Genomic DNA, 19,031 nt, shown 5'->3' with positions numbered 1-19,031 from the left:
GCTGCATGGGGGTCACCGCAGAGGTAGGACGAGCCCAGCCCCTGATGTCGGCATGGGAACTCCTTGGGGAAGGATGAAATACGCTTCCTTTTAAGAAATCCTTGGTGACACAAAACTTTAAAAGGGCATAGCACACAACAGGTAGCCAAATATTCCCAGAAATTACTCTGCTACTTAAAATCTGAAAATACTGGTAATATAATTCACTAGTGCAGAGACCAGAGAACAGTTTCCCCAGGGGAAATATCTGCAGGTGGGGAGTTTTCCTGATAGACATCACTGCTATGCAAAGAACAAGTTCAGGGAATAACACACAGAAAATCAGTATCTGTGACTTGGAAAAACAATCCAAGATAGATCTCAGGTGCTGGACTAAGCCAACTAAACCATAAAGATACGAAAGGCTGTTTTTTGGTTTATTTAAAAAAAAAAAAAAAAAAAAAAAGAGCATCTTCAAATCCAAAGTCTAAGTACAATCAATTTTTAGAAGAGTTTCAGGTTTTCAGTGTATAAAACTCATTCAGATTTCATGAATAATTTTTACCTTGCGAGAACTTGGAGTTTTTCTTGATGTTTTCTTCCCAGGGAGAGAGAGATCAAATGAAAATTTCAAACTGGAATTAAAATCCACACCTTGGGTAGAAATGAACATAATTATGTAATGTACATCTATAGTGAAGGAGATGGTTCAGGCAGAAACTAGTACGTCACAAAGAAAAATGGGATACATTTTGAGAATGAATAATTAGTTAGCTAATACTACAAGCAAAGTGACAAAATAAAGGCTATCTATCTCAAACAACAATACTAATACCAAATAGCACAAGTCACATCGATGGTCATAAAGGCCGTAAAGTTAAAAGTAATCAGAAAAAAAAAAAATGTCCATTAAGTGAATGCTTTAATCAAAACCTAACAAAGTCTGTGAAGCCTGTGCAAATGATAGAAAACAATAAAATCAAATAAACTACCAAAAGGAACATCACCAACTGGGATACTGTTTTAAAGTCCTCTTATGAATGTAGGGCAAGATGCTCAGCTGGTGTAAACTGTTTCTCCACTTTGGCAGCATTTCTTGGTATCGTCAGTAAATAATTACAAGTTGTAATACTTCAGGTTACAGAGGTAAATTGGAAGCTTACAAATAAAACATCAATCTCCCCAGTGAGTTAGATGGCATCTTTCAAATACTTCTTACTCCTGAATAGTCAATATGGCAATTCTTCATCAAAAGGGTCTTTTCCCCCAAAATGAATGGCAATAATGAGTTTCTCCAGCATCGTGCTGGCTCCAGCCTCGGTGACAGCTCCACATGCCAGGCTGCAGCCCCAGTGGCTGCACCAACTTCTGAGATGGACCAGAACTAAATACATTCTGTTGTGCAATATTTACCTTATTTACAAACAGAAAAAAGAGGCTAGCAAAGTAAAAAAAAAAAAAAAAAAAAAAAAATTAACTGGACTAATGAACTATCTTTCCATTAGGGTGAAAAAAGGTATCACAGCACGTATGAATGCAACAGCAGCTGTGTCTAGGTCGAAGGTTTGAACAGTGCTGACACCAAAGAGCCACCTTTTGTGAAGCAGATGTAGGGAGAAAAACGGACGCAGAGGAATGCAAGCCCACGTGGAGAGCAGGCGCCCCGTCTTCAGATGGGGCTGCTGTAAGATAACCCGATTACGTATTATCACACCAACGAGGCCTTAGACCTCTCGTGTAAACACGTCAAATGAGGAAGGAGAGAGATCCGGACGCCGGAGAGCAGATCAGAGGCGTGCGTGGCACGGACGGAGGCGTCGCGGATGGGAAGACCCAAAAGAAGCGAGGACTCGCCAGTGGTCCTCCTGGGAGGAAGGGGACACGGACAGGGAGATGGTCACCAGCTGCAGCTCCGTGTTCTGTTCCAAAAGTGAATTTACTCCAGCACTCGGGCTCCGCCGCAGCCTGCCGTACCGCTTCTGCACCTCTCACTATGCTTTATGGCTCAGGACAGGAGAGGTTTACTCTTTTTTCCCCTCAAAAGCGGTTTCAAAATTAGAACCACAGTTATCAGATGGGCTTCAAATCCAGGACAAAGATGAAAGGGGAAGCGTCTGTCCTCAGACAGAAAAAGAAGAGGGTGAAAAACAAAAGAAAGAAAGAAAAAGAGGACAAAAGTAATGTGCTCAGAGGTGGTTTGGTTTCAATCCACGCCATAAAACCCATCCATCTCAAAGCACTCCCGGCAGAGCCCAGCATGCGTCTTTGACACCGCACATCACGCCAGCAGGCCTGCAGCATTTTGATGTTTTGTATCAAACAGAGGCCTTATTAAAAAGCTCTCTTGGCATGATCTATCCGAAGAGGAGCCTTTTGTCTTTCCCCGCCTGCTGGCTGTGCTCGTTTCAACACACTTGATCATCTCTTTCAGGAAGAGGATTAATGGAGGATACCTGTGCTTTGCAGGCGACTGAGTGCTTTTGCTAGAAAAACGTGCATCCCGTGAAGGCGTGAAACGAGTCCAGCCCATTGATGACGGTCTCACAACATCCCATGGAGGTGGCCACCCATTTACCCTCACTCTTTAAGTCAATAATTCCTCCTTAACACTCCCCTGTTTCTAGAAAGCTGGAAAAGTTCCATTAAGTAAAATGGGCAATACTCCAGTTTAAAGACTCGGAGCTGTTTCCCTGATTGAGGAAAGGGGTTCAGAGGGCAGTGTGGTCTAGTGAAGGTGGCATCAGCCTGGGAAGAGGAAATCTGGGATTTATTTGCTGCACTGACCTGCATCTTGAGTAGCTTAACTCCCCTCATTGCATCTAGCTTCATTCCCATCCCTCCGCTAGCCTGGCTATTTACATTAGTCACTCCCTGAACTGGAGCCACTTTTACTGTTTGTACGACACCTGCTACAATTCACCGTAACAAATATTCATTAGTTTATGATAAAAAATTTGTGTTAAAACACAAATGTTTAATTGCTTTATGCAGTCAGATCACTGAATTTAATATAACCCCATAACAGCATGTCCCTAGTTTAAAATACATGGACGTTACTTTGCAATACTTTTTAATTCTGATACATACACGGTTGCCAAGGATGAAAGTTTTAATGTTATCATTTAAAGCTAACACTGTGCCACATCCCATTACCAAAAGCAGTGCAGAACATTCAGCGACCTCAGTTCAACCAGAATTTGTACCTTTATGGGCATTAATTATTCCACAGTTGGGATTTAGGGAAGACCTCCTCAAGGAATCAAAGGGAATTAAGCATCCAGCTCATTTCTGTACATGAGATTTGAGGTCCTCATTTCTCCAATCTCTTTTGCAAACATCACTTTAACTTTATGTCAGTTCCAGCTCAAGACAGCCACAGAGAATAGGTATGCTAATAAATTTATAAACCTTGCCCTTTTTCCCTGTCGTACTAATTCACCAGTTTTCAGCCCAGCAGGATGCTCGTAAAACAGAACTGGAAGTATGCGCTGTTTAGGGCTCTCTTTTTTCACTGAGTAGGAAGTGAAAATAAATACCAAGCAACCAGTCCCATTCTTCACACAGGTATGGGAAGCGAGACACAAAAATTGGAAAGATCATAAATCATCTCATATACATTTAGCATTATACAACAACTCTGTATCAGCCAGCAAGTTTTAGCTGGTTTCTCAAAACCATCTTTAGCCTTACTCTTCCTGCCTCAAAGCAAAATTATCATCTGAAAATATCATAAACTTAAAATATTTTACCATGTTTAGGAGAGAATAATGGTGATTTTGATCTCGGTGGATTTTCTGGCCGAGGGGCTACTAATTGGACAGGCCGCACGTGTTTATCCAACAGCTTCTTGAAGCAAGACTGCCGATTCTCAAACATGCTTCGAACGTTTTCGAGCTTGACCTGCACTGACTGTATCTGGCACTGTAGAGAGTGAAAAAGACTCCCGTGATCAAATAACTACCATTATTTTGCACTTTGAGCCAAAACAGAGGACTATAAAGCTGACAACACTGCAACACAGTTCGATCTTGCTTTTTACTTGTGTAACAAGGAATTGGAGGGGTTGCCTACCTTCAATTCAGATGTTAAGACTGACTCAAAATCGTAGTGTAGGGCTTGGGGATCGTAGTTTAAGTAGGCTGAAGAGCTTTCAAGAAATCGTTCTATGTCCTGGAGAGCTTTCTGAGCGCCTTCTTTAGACTGGCACTTATCCATCTGCTGGTTGGCGAGCAGGTAGGCACCTTCGTCGCAGCACTGCAGAGCCTGGTGACAGCACGGGGCAAACACAGGGAGCGAGACCGTCAGCGGCACCCCTGTACATCAAGGTTCCCATGAGGAATATTGTTTACCGGGTCTGTATTTTCAACATGGAGCTAATCAGTATTCCTAAAGACCTCAGCAGCTATTGCATTTTGATTAGAAAGTAGAAAGGTCACATTTTTTCTGGAGGGTGACTGCAGTCCTCAACAGACCCAGCCAAGTTGTGCTCCTACTTGCACTTGGATAAAACCAGTGGTATAACTGACACAGAAGTACTATTTAGTGCATAGTTCAACCAAATGATAAGCAGATCTTTATTTATCCAACTCGGAAAGCTGAAGGGGGCACTACAGAGTTTACAATGAGACGGGTGGGTTTCTTGAAATAAAGGCCTGGCTCAGTGCAGACCTGAACTGCGAGGAATGATCCAAGTAATTGAATTCATGTTTTTAAACAAAATAAGGACTTTAATTTGCAGTTTCAAGTTCGACATTTAACATGCACAGGTAACAGGTGAAGGCCAGGCTGGTGTTCAGCCGGCACTCACACGCTGTGGCGTGCACAGGCGTGAGAAGATGCTGCAGCCAAGAACGACAGAGGACTTCCAGTGCCGGGAGCGGGAGGGCAGGCTGTGGAGAGCAGGACCACGGTGTGCTCCAGCAGAACCCATGGGCTAGACCACTAGCACCAACCAGGACTGCAAGGAGCCCAGGAGAAGACCCTGCCCTGCAGCTGAGAGGCTGCCGAGGAATGGTCCGTCCCCATGGATGAATGCAATATTGAAGTGGAGCACACAGAGAAAAAAAACAAGTTCCCTGATCCCCCGAAACAGTGAAATGGGACAGGGTCAAACTTTGCTGCTTCTCTTAATGGTCTCAAGCATATTACAGGCGCATGCCTTCTGGCCTAATTAGCGTGAATTTCCCTAAATGAATTTTTGATGCTGATTAAGATATCAAAGAGCGTTGGAGCCACAGGACTCCACTTCCATGCTAGCACACAGCAGCTGCGCCTATCTACCAATCTGTCACCTCATTTTACAGTCAGATATGTTCATTCTTAATAAATTGCTAACAAAAAAGGGCTGGAGTTTATCTGAATGCTTTGCCTCTATTGCACTGGGTATGAAAACCTCAAAAGTCAGTTAATACATGAATGCAGCATGAAAGCATAAGCAACAGCAGCGGCTGAACTTCGGTGTTCTGAATTGCCCCCTGGAGATGCCCACTTCTTTCTGCTGACTGTTCAGAGCACCAGCAGATATCTGTTTGCTAACCTAACCAGCTAAGTAAGGGGTGAAGCATTCCTCCAGCCTCTGGGGAACACTTTCCTTCCACATACCGCTGAAGCAAAGCTGCAAATTTGAGATGCTTCCAGCTAAGAAGTGGAGAGGCTAACCCCATGGAGAAGCTAACTATCTACTTCTCAAGGCACTGTGTCTCTGAACTCTACCTGCTGAAGGCGGGTATGAAGATCCAAGGTCTTCTGCAGTCGCATCTGCTTCCTTTTGATCTCATCAGACAAGACATCAGAATGGTGCCGCAGCTCATTGCATTGCTGGCAGATTAAGTTGAGTGCGTAGTGATGATTTGCTGCTAGCTGGTGTCCGTGTAGTATCACCACCTGAGCCTTCCCTATCAGATCCTTCAGTAAAAGAAAAAGAATGGATTGCACGCTTACTGAAATAAGGCCAAAATATCTACATATAACAACACGCACTTTCTCATCTTACCAGATTTCAGGTACACAGGGAGATGACTGCCATTAGGAGTAGCCAGAATGGGTGGCTTAAGCAGGATAAAATGGCACCCATCATCTGAGAAAAAAAACTTTTGCTATCCAAAAAGAGGATGAAGAAGAAAACAGTATTTCACCAAACTAGCAATGCTGTGAACGGCTGCTGGCAACATATTGCTGCCGTCTCCAGGAACGGCACTCTAAAAAAAAAATGCAGCTGATGTCCCGTTTAGGCACACTATGCTTATAAGCATGAAAGGGAATTTGAGCAGTTAAGTGAAAACAAACCAGGCCCTTTGCAGCAAAGCTTGATGCAAAGAACATGCTATCTTGTCTGCACATCTTGGTCAGTGTAATGGTTACGTCTTCTCCAGGACTGGCTTTCTGCTGGGACTGCTTCCCTGTTGCACCCTGTCTGCCTGGCCTTTTGTTCCTCCTCCCTCTCTCCACGAATATTTCTTCCAAATGGCCAAAAAGCCTTAGACCTTTCCCCTAGGACTCTTATTTTCAAAGAAGCCTCTGGGGGTTGTGTCGAGATCCGTCAGGACTTCTCCACTGACCCTGGCCCGCTTGCCAAGCACATCCCTTTACAGAAGTCACATCCTCAGCTGGGCTCCTGTGAATCATCTCTCTTCACTCTTCTTTCCCCTACCTCTCTTAGTCTTCACCCATATGTTACGTTCAAATCACAGACACGTCAAGATAGCAAGTTTTTTGCCTCTCCATGTGCCTGGTAACAAGTCTCTGCCTATTAGCACCGCTAAAGCACTTACTTAACATATAAATAATTCTTCTTCCAGCTCATTAACTCCCACGCCTCCCCTATGTTCAGACATTTATCTGTTCTGGATTTTCATGGTTGCTCAGCAATTTATTTTAACTATGATAATTAAATACCCTGTTCCTGGCTTTCAGAGTGATCACAGTGTTGCTGTGCAGAGCAAAGACATGAAATCAATCCTTTTGTGCAGCCACTTACCAACTCATTACACCAGAACCAGGTAATTTCAGAAAACACCCCCTACCACAAATACAGAATGTGTCTCTTGTGTTTCATTAGTGCCTCTGTCTGTGAAAGATTATCTCACCTGAGCCATACCATCGAAATGACCCAAGTCCTTGAGCCTCTGTTTTACTTGGGGGACACTGTCGCCAGTGTCGGGGAGCTCTGCTTGCTGACTCATTAAAAATTCAATGGCATTCTTGACCTAGACACAAAGAAGAAGACTGCTGCAAAAGGATACAAAGCACAGGCAGAAAATCATTCTTAGACCAAAATTAATCACACTTTAGCTAAGACTGGTAAATTCAATAATAAAACTAGTGTCCAAGAACTAATTTCTAAATTCAGAGATGCTTCTATCAGCAAAATCTATGCGACTGCAGGGCAGTGATACCTAAATTAGCTCTGAATGAGGAAGCACAGTGGTCTCCCCAAGCTAGCTAGCCCTGCCAGAGTCAAGAAACAGCAGCATAAATGAAACACTCTCAAATAAAAAGCATAAAAACTTCTCTCCCCTCCTTTTTGTCTCCAACTCTTCCTTCTGCCAACAGAAGTGCATCTGATCATACCTCTTGAAAACTTTGCTCAAACTTCCACAGTTGTAAATATTGCTCCATTTTTAACTGATGTTTTTCCCAGAAGCCATCAAAAGCAGTCTCCATCTCATGCAGCTGACCAAGTAACCTTGAGCACAGAAGGAGGACAGGATTGGAACAATTTGCAAACAGAGGACAAGCAGAGATGGACAAGCCCTAGAGATCACCTATTCAGGTCTTCCGGACCCAAGCTCTCAGGAGAAGTCAACAGACATGTATATATGATCTGTGAAGATCTCAGAGAGAATTTTCATGAAATCACCACTGCAGATGACAGCACCTGTGTGAAGCAGTTGTTGCTATCTCCATTTATCTGAATAATACCTGGGAGCCTGGCATGGGAGAACCCTGCATCTGCTGCACAGCCTCATTGTATCAGTGAGGGAAAAAAAATAAAGAGCAGGTCAAAGTCGTTTGACAGAAGTCACCCAGCAATTTGATGGGTCTGGAGCAAAACTCCGGTATCTTTGTCTTTACCTGTTTGTTAGGTGACCTAAACAACGCATCTACGCTTAAATAACTTGAGTGTTTCCACTCAAAAATCAGGCAAATTAGGAACATGGTGCACTCACCGATTCACAGTCTCCCAGTCCCCAGGCCTCTCGCGGTGTTGGTCCTGACTGCACTCCCCAGAGACAGGCTCTTCAAAACTGCTCAGAAGCAAGTTTCCCTCTTTTGTGACTGCTGTAATATCTTCCTGTATAATGCAAAACATTTCTGATTCAGGCTACTTTTTGTGAGGTAGGGCTAAGTCATTTCGTGTTTCTCCTGCCTTAGTTTCCCTGTATGAAATGAAGCATCAGTATCCATCAGACCAAAAAGGGCTCCCAGCTGATGTTTTAACCCCCTTAACGTGGGGTTAGCCCCTGGAGCTGGAGGAGACTGAACCATGGACCAGTCACCAGGCTGGGTGGAAACTGGTATGCATGAAAACATCAGGCCACAAAATGATTCCAGAGGCAGGAGGACTGCACTACCACAGGTCTCTCTTGGTGAGCAAGCAGGTTTGTATTAGATATCTATCTACAAGTTCCTGTATTCGAACAAGTATTTCTGCCGCTTGGAGGCTGTGCTGCTCCATCAAGGTCATCACAGGAGGTTGTAGGAAGAGCATCCCATAGCAGGACAAAGCTGGGACTGAGACCGTGTGGCAACACTTACTAGAACCTCTACGTATAGAGGTAAGTCAGCACTTGCAATATAGCCTCCATTTAGGGAAAATGTAAACCCTTGGTGTGTTCATTAGCAGCAGCTGAGGTGCTTTGTGCTGTGCTGTTGGGCTCAGCACCAAAGCAAACAGGTGCATTTAGCCAATTATTTTCAGAAAAAAAGAGACCAAACACAGAGGTGAGAAGGAAGGAGAAAACAGATGTGGCTGATGAACCAAGCTGGAAGAAGCCCTGAGGGAGAGACCTGTGCATGGCTCCATTAGAGAGCCAGCTCCTGGAGGAGTCAGAGCCCATCCTAGGAGATGGTCGGATTTCTATTGCAAGAGAAACAACGGCAAAACCGCTTTAGGGAGAAGATTCAGAAAGCACAGACTTGCTTAAATATCTGCCTGCCCCAGATAGCTCACAGCAACCTAAACATAATAGCATCTTCAGGGTGGCAGCCCAGGAGCAGAAGGACAAGGCTGCAGGAGCTTCTCCTCTCCCACACACAAAGCGTCCACTGCCAGTTTGCACCATGGAAGATGGCCACAAGGCAAAAACCCCATCTCCTTTTGATACTACCACATCCAGGAGACTCAAAAGGGAAGAGGAATTATGCAGCATGCTTTGAATCGCAGGTGGCTGTTATTTCATCCTCTTACATCTCACTCTCCAGAGCCCTGCATTCCCCTTTTGAGTCAAAGCCTTTCATTATACGTATGACAAAGTAGCCCGACTGTCAAACAGGTGTTAACTTGATTTTTTCCCATTCAGTATATCAAAGAGGTTAATTTCTTAGTTACTCCGTTCAATTAATTTCTGTCATTTTTTCATTGTGTTTGCAACCAGCTTCCGTTCAGTATCACAGCTACATAAATTATTCTGATCGACTCATTAGCTGAATTCAGGAATCAGCTGTACCAATCTTGGGGTTGTCACGAGAGAGACAAGGATCCCATGTCTTGCTGTCATCACAATCTGTGCGCAGTTTCTCATCTGCTTTCATCTTTCACGGTCTTAGCAGGAACAAAAGAAGAAAGCCAACGGACTTCATTTCAGTCAAAAGCCAATGAGTGGTTTTTATATTTGAAATTAATAGATGAGACATTAAAAGCAACAGATGCCTTGTACTGAGTGCTGCTCTGCTTTATATGCAAATGCAAACACATGAGGTGTTTTATTTCTCCACAGAGGAAAGTGTGTATTACTGACTGGTTTATATACAGGACTATGCTGTGTAGCTGTTATTTGCCCCCTATGCTTTGGCTATAGTCCTAAGCATGAAGTTTTAAGTTAGTAAGTCATATTACAACATATTTACCTGCTGTTTTATACTACAGCTCTCTTAATTTTCAAAGAAGAAATAAAGGACTATTGGCAGTATCTATAAAGATACTTTCTACACATACGCACCTACATTTATGCCTACGCACAGCACACTTGGGATGTCATTTTGCATATTTCTTACAGGCAGCCTTCTGGGATCTCACTGTCATGTGAATGACAAATGATTATAATTGAAAATAGATACACTTCTTTGACTTATGTAAACGAATCCTGTCACAAAGCTAAGGAGCTCATTCTTCAGCCACGCGGCGTGGCTATGAACACAGGAATCGATTCTGAAGTGAGGGTTTGGGGACAGGCCTGTGCTGTCCCCAGAAAGATGCAGAAGCAGGAAAGACAACAGCTTGATATAGCAGCAGCTGGCTGCACTAAAGTTTCCACTGACTCCTACAATAAAATTAATCACAATCACAAATAGTTGAAAAAAAAATCTTAAAATATTAAAGAAACAAATGTTGTTTAAGACGAAACATGAAGCCTTACATGAAGACAAGGATCACATCATGAATGCTCTGTACCATGCGCTCACACAAAATCTTCACCTTGGATGCTCCCCAGCACAGTTCCCTTAAGTCCCGCCAGGGAAGCTGCATCAGGCGGAGGGACCTGGGGATGAACCATCCCTCCAACCTGCCGATGATGTTTGCGTGCAGCTTCCTCCAGCCATAAGGGTGAAGTGGAGGGAATCCCACCGGGGACACGAACACGCAGGTGACGAAGCCTCCCATCCGCGCTCCTGCCAGCGAGACGGGCAAAGCCCACGGGAGGAGCACGCTGTCGACACCAACTTCTGCAGCCAGCAAGGAGGCGGCAGCTGAGACAGTCTGCTGGATGCTGGCAGGGTAATTTGCTTGAGTGGATGGGAAACGTAAGGGTAACATACAGAAATAGTCATGCTGTGTGTCTGTCAACACATACACATGCATGGGAGGGAAGGAGGAGTGGGCACCAAACAAACAGGCAGTCAAACCCCAGAAATCCCATCTTGCTGCAAAAACAGGGGCTGGAAACATGCGGAGGAGTCGCTGATGAGACATACCTTGAGCTGGTAGTACTTTTCCGTGCGCAGGGCCAGGATGCGCTCGATTGAATACATGTCGTCTGGTAGCTCGGTCTCCGCCAGCTCCGTGCCAAAGGATTGTAACATCTGTGCAATTTCCTTCACGGTTAGTGCAAAACTCTCTATTGCCTGGTGGGAGACGATAATTGCAATCGGCTTAGGATTCAGGGTATTCCTACAGCTCACGAAGAGTATGTGAAGAGCCAAGGCTGAGATCTGCAGGGGAGCCTAACAGCTTTGCTCTGAGGTGGGATGTCCACTACAGACAGAGCTGATGTGTGCTGCGGTGCATTAGCTAGTGGCCACCAACACATGGCCAGGTGGCTTTTAGCGCCGTCTGAATTCCTAACAGGGACTTAAATAAGGATAGTATTGGGCACGCTTTGTCTTCTGCTGCCTGTTCTTGTGCACTCTGAGATTTTTTCCCTTTACATATTGGAGGTCTACAGCAGAAGCCACTATAGGATTCATCTTGCAAATTCCTGTAATTCCTCTCCTATTATTCTTCTCCTCTGGTTAACTCCCACTGGGAACCACCTGCAGGCAGTAGGGCTTTGAGGATGTATTTGGCTTCTTGGTGATGGATGTTTCCAGCTTTGCAAGCCCAAATGGTGGGTTACAAGGCAGTCTGGCACCACGGCCACCTCATCCACAGCTTCACCAAGAGGACAAGGGAGGGAGCCGAACAGCATGCTGGAGACAAACTGGAGAGAATGGGATGGAAATGAGTGGTGTTGGTAGCTCCCCAGAACATCCCAGCCAACCAGTGGGAGCTCTGGATGCCAGACGGCTCCTACACCATGGGGCAAAGTGGGGGTCTCCAGGCCCTGCTCACAGCTCCAGCTCTGCTTCTGAGAATGGGGTAATAAACTCAAATGTAACCGATTGCATTTGTATTTTCTTTCAACAGCATATATTTTCCATGGAAATTTCAGAAAATGTTTTATGAGCACATTACAAGGGAATTTTGAGAGAGGTTTTTCATATGGACACTTATCTACCATATGCAGCTATGGTCTAGAAACTATCCTTTTCTTAGATTAACTTTTTTTGTCATTCATTTTGTCATTTTTGTCTCCAAGTGTGAGAGCTATGCTGTTATTGCTTTAACACACCATACAAAAGAACAAAACTAAGAGCCAAAAATTTAAAAAATTCATTAATTTGGCAGTGCATCAGTGTAAACTGGGACAAAGTTAATGGCACAAGCAACAGCTTAAGTTATTCCAGCTACAATGTCTTGTGCTTTTGTCTTTATACTGAGCTCCATATCTGCTGGTGTGGATGACATAACAAGGGGCACTAGGATGTCTGGTACATTTTTCATTAGTGCTTTGATTTGTTGGGAAGGTAACTGGGAATCCAACCTGCCATTAATCTGGGAGACAAAGTCCCAGTGAAAACTAAGAGTGTACAGGAAGCATAGAAACACAGGGCAAGGCACAGCCCGGGGAATTAAATGCCTGATTTCTGGCAACATTAAAGGAAAATTCTTGCAAAGAAAGAAAAAAAAAGGAAATTTTCTGAATTCTCTGCATTTGGTCAGTATGCAGAAAGCAGTCTCATTGCCTTGGTTCCCAAACACATTTGTGATATTAATCACATGAAGCAACCATTATAAAAAAAAAAAAAAAGCTTATTTTGTATCTACCATTAAGGGAATTTTAATAAAGACTTAAGAAGACAGATCTTTCGGAAGCAGTTTCAAAAGGAGCCCGAGGGAGTTAATCATCCAATTCCCTTATAAACCCATCAAGTGCCTAATGCCACTTGACTCCTTTGCAAATGTAGTTGGCTTCGGGGGTTACTTTCAGCTACCCATTGCTCATCATTGCCTTACCGAAAACCTTCCTCAATCGATCCCAAACACCCAAGAGCCCAGTGCTCAGCCCCGGTACGTACAGTCCTGAAGATGACCCACTCGCTGTGGCAGTACTCCAGGGTGCCTCCAAACTCCGGGGTTAATTGCTGTTCATCAATGTATGTCAGCAGGTCGCTAACCGAGCTCAGCATAACGACCTACAAACAAGGCAACATTGTTAGCTGGTTGATCATCGCTTCTACCCAAGTCATACACAGATCAAGAAGCCTACAAACCTTTCATGTATCTAAAAATGGGGTTTCCTATAAATGTTGTTCTACAGCATGGCTTTCTTCTTATGCTTATGGCTTAACATGGCTTTTATTTTATGTATTTGACCATTTTTGTAAGCCAACCCTGATCTCCCAGGTGCTTTCTTCCTTAAATGCAAAGCACAGTGAGATGCTGCAGTATCTGACTGCAGAACAGAGCTGACAGCAAAAGTAATGCAGGATTTTGCAAGGGATGGCCGGTAATCTGGAAAAAAATATATACATTTTAATAAGTTATGAAGCATTGGCCAATTTCACGTAAATATATACTCATGAGTTTTTGTTGTCTTGATCTGCCCTGGGATACGCCAGGAATTTTCACAACTATGCAAATGACAATCATTTAAGAGTGACAAATGCAAAGTTTGTGAAAATCATATTATTTCCTCAGGGAAAACACTGGTTTGCTTTGTCCGTTTGTAATTGCGTCAGCCTTAGTTAGATTCCATAAATGTACTTTTCTTCTCTTAATTATTCTCATTATGTCCTATAATCAAGGTGGCTTTAGAAGTCTTGGAAATTTTGACTTGAGAATATAAAACCATTTCAGCTGCTATTTTAGAAACAAATACCAACATGATGTTGGTATGGAGTTTACACTGAGATGAAAATGGCGATTATAGGTGGAATTCAGAGCAAAAGCTTCACTAGACATGTCTTTTGACTTTTCAGACATTAAATAAATTGCTGAGCATGGTTTTATCCTCCACAGAAGCAGGCAGCCTATATGGGGGATGAGAGCAGGCTGAGAAGCCCACCACCCACTACCACAGACTTGCTCCGTGGGGAGCTAACTGTGCACAAGGGAGCTGGAAAATGCTACAGGAGAGATTTGGTGGAGAGAGATTTGGTGGAAAAAGGGCATTTCTGGCAGAGACACTCCAGTTACTCTTCCCATGGGTGCCTGCCGAGTGGGACGCTGTCACTCGCCGACCCGAGGTGCGCGGGCAGCGCTCCGATCACACACAGGCACAACATCTCTGCACGCTCGTACCGGTAACTTGAGCAGAAAATCCTCCTGACTGAACCGAAATCCAATGTCAGTGAAGGTGCGCTGGAAAAACCCCGTGGGACGAAGAACCATCACTAAGTGCAGGTTCCCTGGGAAAGATGCCTGCAAGGAAAGAGAGATGCCATTCAACCGGGGGACATGGCAGGTCCCACAACGGCTTTCAAACGCCTTGAAAAGAGGGGAACTCGTTCAGATCTTAGTAATTTTTTTTCTGATTGCCCCTGATAGCCTTTTCTTATTTTCAAAACAGGAGGGAGACACTGTAAGTGGTTTAGAGATACGGGACATAACTGCACCAGGATTGTCCAGTCCCACTTCCCTTTGGAACAGGTAGGACTTCAGCCACGCACCTTGGGGGGCCACTTATTAAAAACTTTAATACTATATATTGTGTTCAGCATTATAAATTGGGGAGTAAAATTACGACTTAGCAGGGAACAGAGGGCTGGAACATCGAGAGGAATGACAGACAGATTGAGGAAGCAAAATTTATTGCCAAACTCACTAATCATCCCATAACTGCATCAAGCATTCTCTTCTTGTCCCTGGTAATTACCAGGCAACATTTAATTTGTGGTAAGAATTGGGAATTTCCTGTCTATGCTCCTGTAGCCTTTTTTCAAGCGTATAGTTGGCAGGTGCGTTTTTAAATAGATCTGTGAAAAGCGTACTTGAGAATGAAAAAGAATTTTTAAGAAAGTAGAAGTCATATCATTAAATTATGGATAAGTGCATGATGCAAAGAATTGAGTTAATGAAGACATATGATTTACTCTGAGATCCTGCCAGGCCAGGTTACATTTCTCCATATATTCCTCCTTATATTATCCTCCTCCATGAAACATGATAGTAGTATCTATACCAAGGGTGAGAGTAATGAACTTGTTTAGGTATTTTGCACTGCAGGGCACATTTAATCTATGCCTTCAAAACAAAGATCGCTCCCATAAACATGCATCAGTGTTGTTCAAAAAAGCCATGATTTACAGTTGAGATCCGACATCCATGAACTGCATCGTGACTCATCTGCTATGTTTTCTTGTGTAGGAAAGGTCAGGTTGCGGCTTCCATTGCCCACAACTCCAGTCGGAAGTGGACAGTGACTTTTAGGATCAAATAAGCCACATAAATTCAATATATTGACCTGCCGTTATTTTAAGTAGGAGCAGAAAAAAAAAATAGAGAAAGCAATGTGAATGAAGCGCCAAATTCGTACCCTTTGGAAGTCAACAAGAATGGTGCCAGGGACAAAGATTTGGCGTTAGAAACAAGAGCAAACCATTAAATAACGGAGATGTTTGTGCTGGCTCCAGGCCCTGGGTACTGTACCTCTGTTACGCAGTACCTGGTTAGCACACAACGTCTCTGAAACGGCTGCCAGCCCCAGGCACACAGCGATGGCCACAGCCGCGGGAGACCCACGGAACCGACTGCCAACCCCATCAGACCTGCAGGTGGGACAAAGGTCTAAACTTGGCCGTGGAATCACCAGACCTTTGCAGCTCTGAGACAGGGCTTGCCCAAGAACGTGTGGGTGGGAGGCTGCAGAAGATCCAGGTTCAGCTCCCTGCTTCAATGCCTGTTTAATTAGCTCCACGAGGAAGATCAGCTCTCCTGCAAGACAACCCCAGGCAGGCCCTCCAACAGCCCAGCTACTAGACGCAGCTCTGAAGAGAAACTCATGTCGGAGACCCTGATCAGCTCAGGATTTTTAACTTGAGCTTCCCATATTACTAGAAAGAAAATCATCCATGGGCTCCTGCGTATCTCCGAGGAGTTGGAGCGGTTCCTCACTTTGAGAACAATCTCTGCCTGGGATGCAGAAAACCTTAACCGAGGAGAGCACCACCAGAACTGGCGCGGGCTTGTAGACATTTTGAATGAACTGAAAACTCACAGCATTAATATTTCACTGGAAAGTCTCTGGCAAGCTCAACACTCATCCTCCAGCGTGTCCCAGAGAAGCTGGCTGCCTCTCCCACCTCACCACCCTGGCTCTCCGTTGGACCCAGTAAATGCCACTATTGCTCTTTCTAGGCCTATTGGCCGATGTGGCTAGTCCTTGATGCTCTTCATGCTCTGGCACTAGGACATCCCAGGAAGAGACCTGTCAGTCTGCATTCACGGCAACGTCGTGCCCATCCCTGCAAAGCTGTGAGTCCATCGTGCGTCATTCCCTCACGCCCACCCTTACGTCCGTGTTTGCTTCATTTTACATCCTGGTCATTTCCCAGTGGGCATTTCTCTGCAGACAGGACAACAGTAGCATCCCCGACAAGGTTTCAAAGATATCACCAAGGAGCCACCACGAGCTGCAAACCTCAAAGGATAGGATGCTTCTGCTCCAAGACAGGCCCTGCACCCCAGCGTTAATAGCTCAAACTGACTTGAACCAAAGCCTTCTGAGGCCAACGGTCTTACAATGCTTTAAAGGAGCTCAGAGGATGCAATTTTAGGTCCTTCTGCATGGTTATGAGGCCATTGTAGGTGAATCCAATGGTGAAGTCCCACAGAGTTTGGGGAAAATCACTGTTTCCAGCTCAGAAACACAACAGTGTGTTCAGGTCTCTGAACTTTAGGATCCTACCTTGACCCCCTACTGAAAAACGCATCAGGAATATCTTTGAGAACAACCAGCCAGAGACGCATCCTTCCTTGGTCTTATCTCATTATCCCCCTCCATCCCCTGTCCCCTTTAACCCTGTTCGGCACTTCAAGCAGAAATGAGTCTGCTTTGCCCTCTCCTACTCCTTCAAGTCCTTTTTGACATGCACCCTTTGTGCACAGAGCAGACTCCCCGGAGGAAGGGCCTGGGTCTCCAAACCCTACCACCCCATGGGAATTTGCAGACTTTGAATGTCTTCTCCTACGAGCCCTTTTTTTTTTTCCTGTGGGCAGGAAACCCACAGCTCCAGGAAGATGGACCAGGGATCAGAAGGCAAGCAGAGCCGCCTGCCAAAATTACACTGCAACAGCAATAAGGTGCGAAACGCCTCTCTGAGAGCGACGGTGCCTTTGGACACCTTTGGTTTTGTGAATGCAGGATGCCAACACATTCCACACAACATACAAGAAGAGACCATAACCTGGCACTTGCATCCTTCTGCCACAGCTGCCACAGGGGCAAATTCTTCTTTGATACAACTTTATGCCCCAGACACACACAGCTGTATCCCTTTCACCTCAGAGGTAGCTGGGTTTCTAAGACAGGTGATTTGATTTCCATTCAGTTTAGAAAGCTTTTGGGGATTTTTCATCTGATCTTATACCTATAGGATCAAGGTCAGCACTTACAAGTAGCTACAAAACAAGAAATGCAGCTTTGCAAATGGTACCTAATGTTATTTCAAGCATGGAAAAAACAAACAAGCCAAAAAGTAAGCTTGCAGAAAGACAGCCACCTATCAAACCACGTCTTGTGCCCTCTTACAGACTTAAGAGAAAGGCCAAAATGTTAAAAATATATATATACATATCTATCTGTAGATAGGTAAAGATAGACCAATAATTCCTCAGAGATAACGTTCCTGAAGGGACTGTATCTTTTTTAATCGCTGCTACAATTCTAGTTCTTCTAAGGGATGAAGTGTAGGTAAGTTACCTGCAAACTGAACTGTAATGATACTGAAGGTACTGCTGGAAAAAAGCCCTTCCCCACAATATATTCAAGAAATCAAAGACAAAAGGGTACTTAATCTTGCCTTACGTTTCTCTTACTATTCGTAACACTGCAAAGAATCTTGTGCGTTTGACAAACTTGGGTTTATGTAACAAAACACCTAAAAGAACCCTCTAAAGCCTTTGCCCTCTGCTATTCCTCTGCAGCGTATCAGGAAGGGCAGAAAACTACCAGCGCAATTCCACTAAATCAGGCAGTTGGCAACATTTCCCTACTATTAACTATCTCACTGAGCAAAGACCACACTCAGAACATTCTTCCCCTTCTGAGCACACAAATGTGTGTATACCTTAAGGCCTCGGTTCAGCAACCTGTTTAAATGCATGCTCAACTATAACCAGGTAGAGAGCCCTGATATAATCAATAAAGACGAATTGGGCTAATAAAGCACAAGAAAGGGCGTGCGCTGAAATCATCACCGTTATTACCTCCTTAGTGAGTATCTCATCCTGACGCGTTTAATGTGATTTTTCCTAATTTTAGGAATTCAGTTTTCAGAGAATATTCTTCCCTGCAGTTCACTGGGACATTCATGAGCTTGGAAATCAATAAACATGAAGAAAAAGTAGTATCTGCCAATAAGTTTGTTTCTGAGCAATGGAAACTGAGGCTAGCGGTCCTTAGCCAGGTGCTGAAGCGAATGACTTTCTGCTGTCCCTTAAAGGAAAAGTCACACACCACCACGCCAGGTACTGCTAATTTGAGCTGTAACTTCCCCCAGAGCCAAAATGAAACTCCGAGGCGCTGCTACCTTTATTTTAGCCGGCTGCATCATTAACCCTCGAAGATGCCGTCACAGGGCAAATCCTACCGAGGGCCCCCTCCCGGCTTTCTCCTCCCGTCCGAGCATTAAATAAACCCTTTCCCACGACATTTCGGGATGCGCTGGAAGCAGCACACCGCAGGACCCCCGCAAGAAAAAAAAAAAACCAAAACAAAAAACCGGCTACTCCCGCACGGAACGTCTTCCTAAAAATACACCCCGCGCCGCTCCATTAAAACCGTTCCGGCCAATATTCCCGTTCCCCCCAGCTTCCCACCCCCGGCACAAAAAAAGCCTCTTTTTTTTTTTTT

The 19,031-nt window shown here is 44.4% G+C and overlaps 1 protein-coding gene across 1 annotated transcript in view; it reads right to left on the bottom strand.

Annotated features, from left to right (window-relative positions):
• MCF2 (MCF.2 cell line derived transforming sequence) overlaps positions 1–19,031 on the bottom strand; it is a 43,162-nt gene that overhangs the window by 15,588 nt on the left and 8,543 nt on the right. The window contains exons 4-13 of the mRNA XM_010572449.1: positions 14,261–14,380; positions 13,036–13,152; positions 11,113–11,262; positions 8,148–8,272; positions 7,549–7,663; positions 7,065–7,184; positions 5,692–5,883; positions 4,051–4,242; positions 3,729–3,900; positions 545–633 (exon numbers count right to left, since the gene is read on the bottom strand). Of these exons, the coding sequence (XP_010570751.1) occupies positions 545–633; positions 3,729–3,900; positions 4,051–4,242; positions 5,692–5,883; positions 7,065–7,184; positions 7,549–7,663; positions 8,148–8,272; positions 11,113–11,262; positions 13,036–13,152; positions 14,261–14,380 (1,392 nt within the window). The remainder of the gene's footprint in view (positions 1–544; positions 634–3,728; positions 3,901–4,050; positions 4,243–5,691; positions 5,884–7,064; positions 7,185–7,548; positions 7,664–8,147; positions 8,273–11,112; positions 11,263–13,035; positions 13,153–14,260; positions 14,381–19,031) is intronic.

Source organism: Haliaeetus leucocephalus, unplaced genomic scaffold (genome assembly GCF_000737465.1).
Source record: "Haliaeetus leucocephalus isolate CR32 unplaced genomic scaffold, Haliaeetus_leucocephalus-4.0 Scaffold340, whole genome shotgun sequence".
NCBI classification, from domain to species: Eukaryota; Metazoa; Chordata; class Aves; order Accipitriformes; family Accipitridae; genus Haliaeetus; species Haliaeetus leucocephalus.
This window is presented reverse-complemented; position numbering and strand designations above follow the sequence as displayed.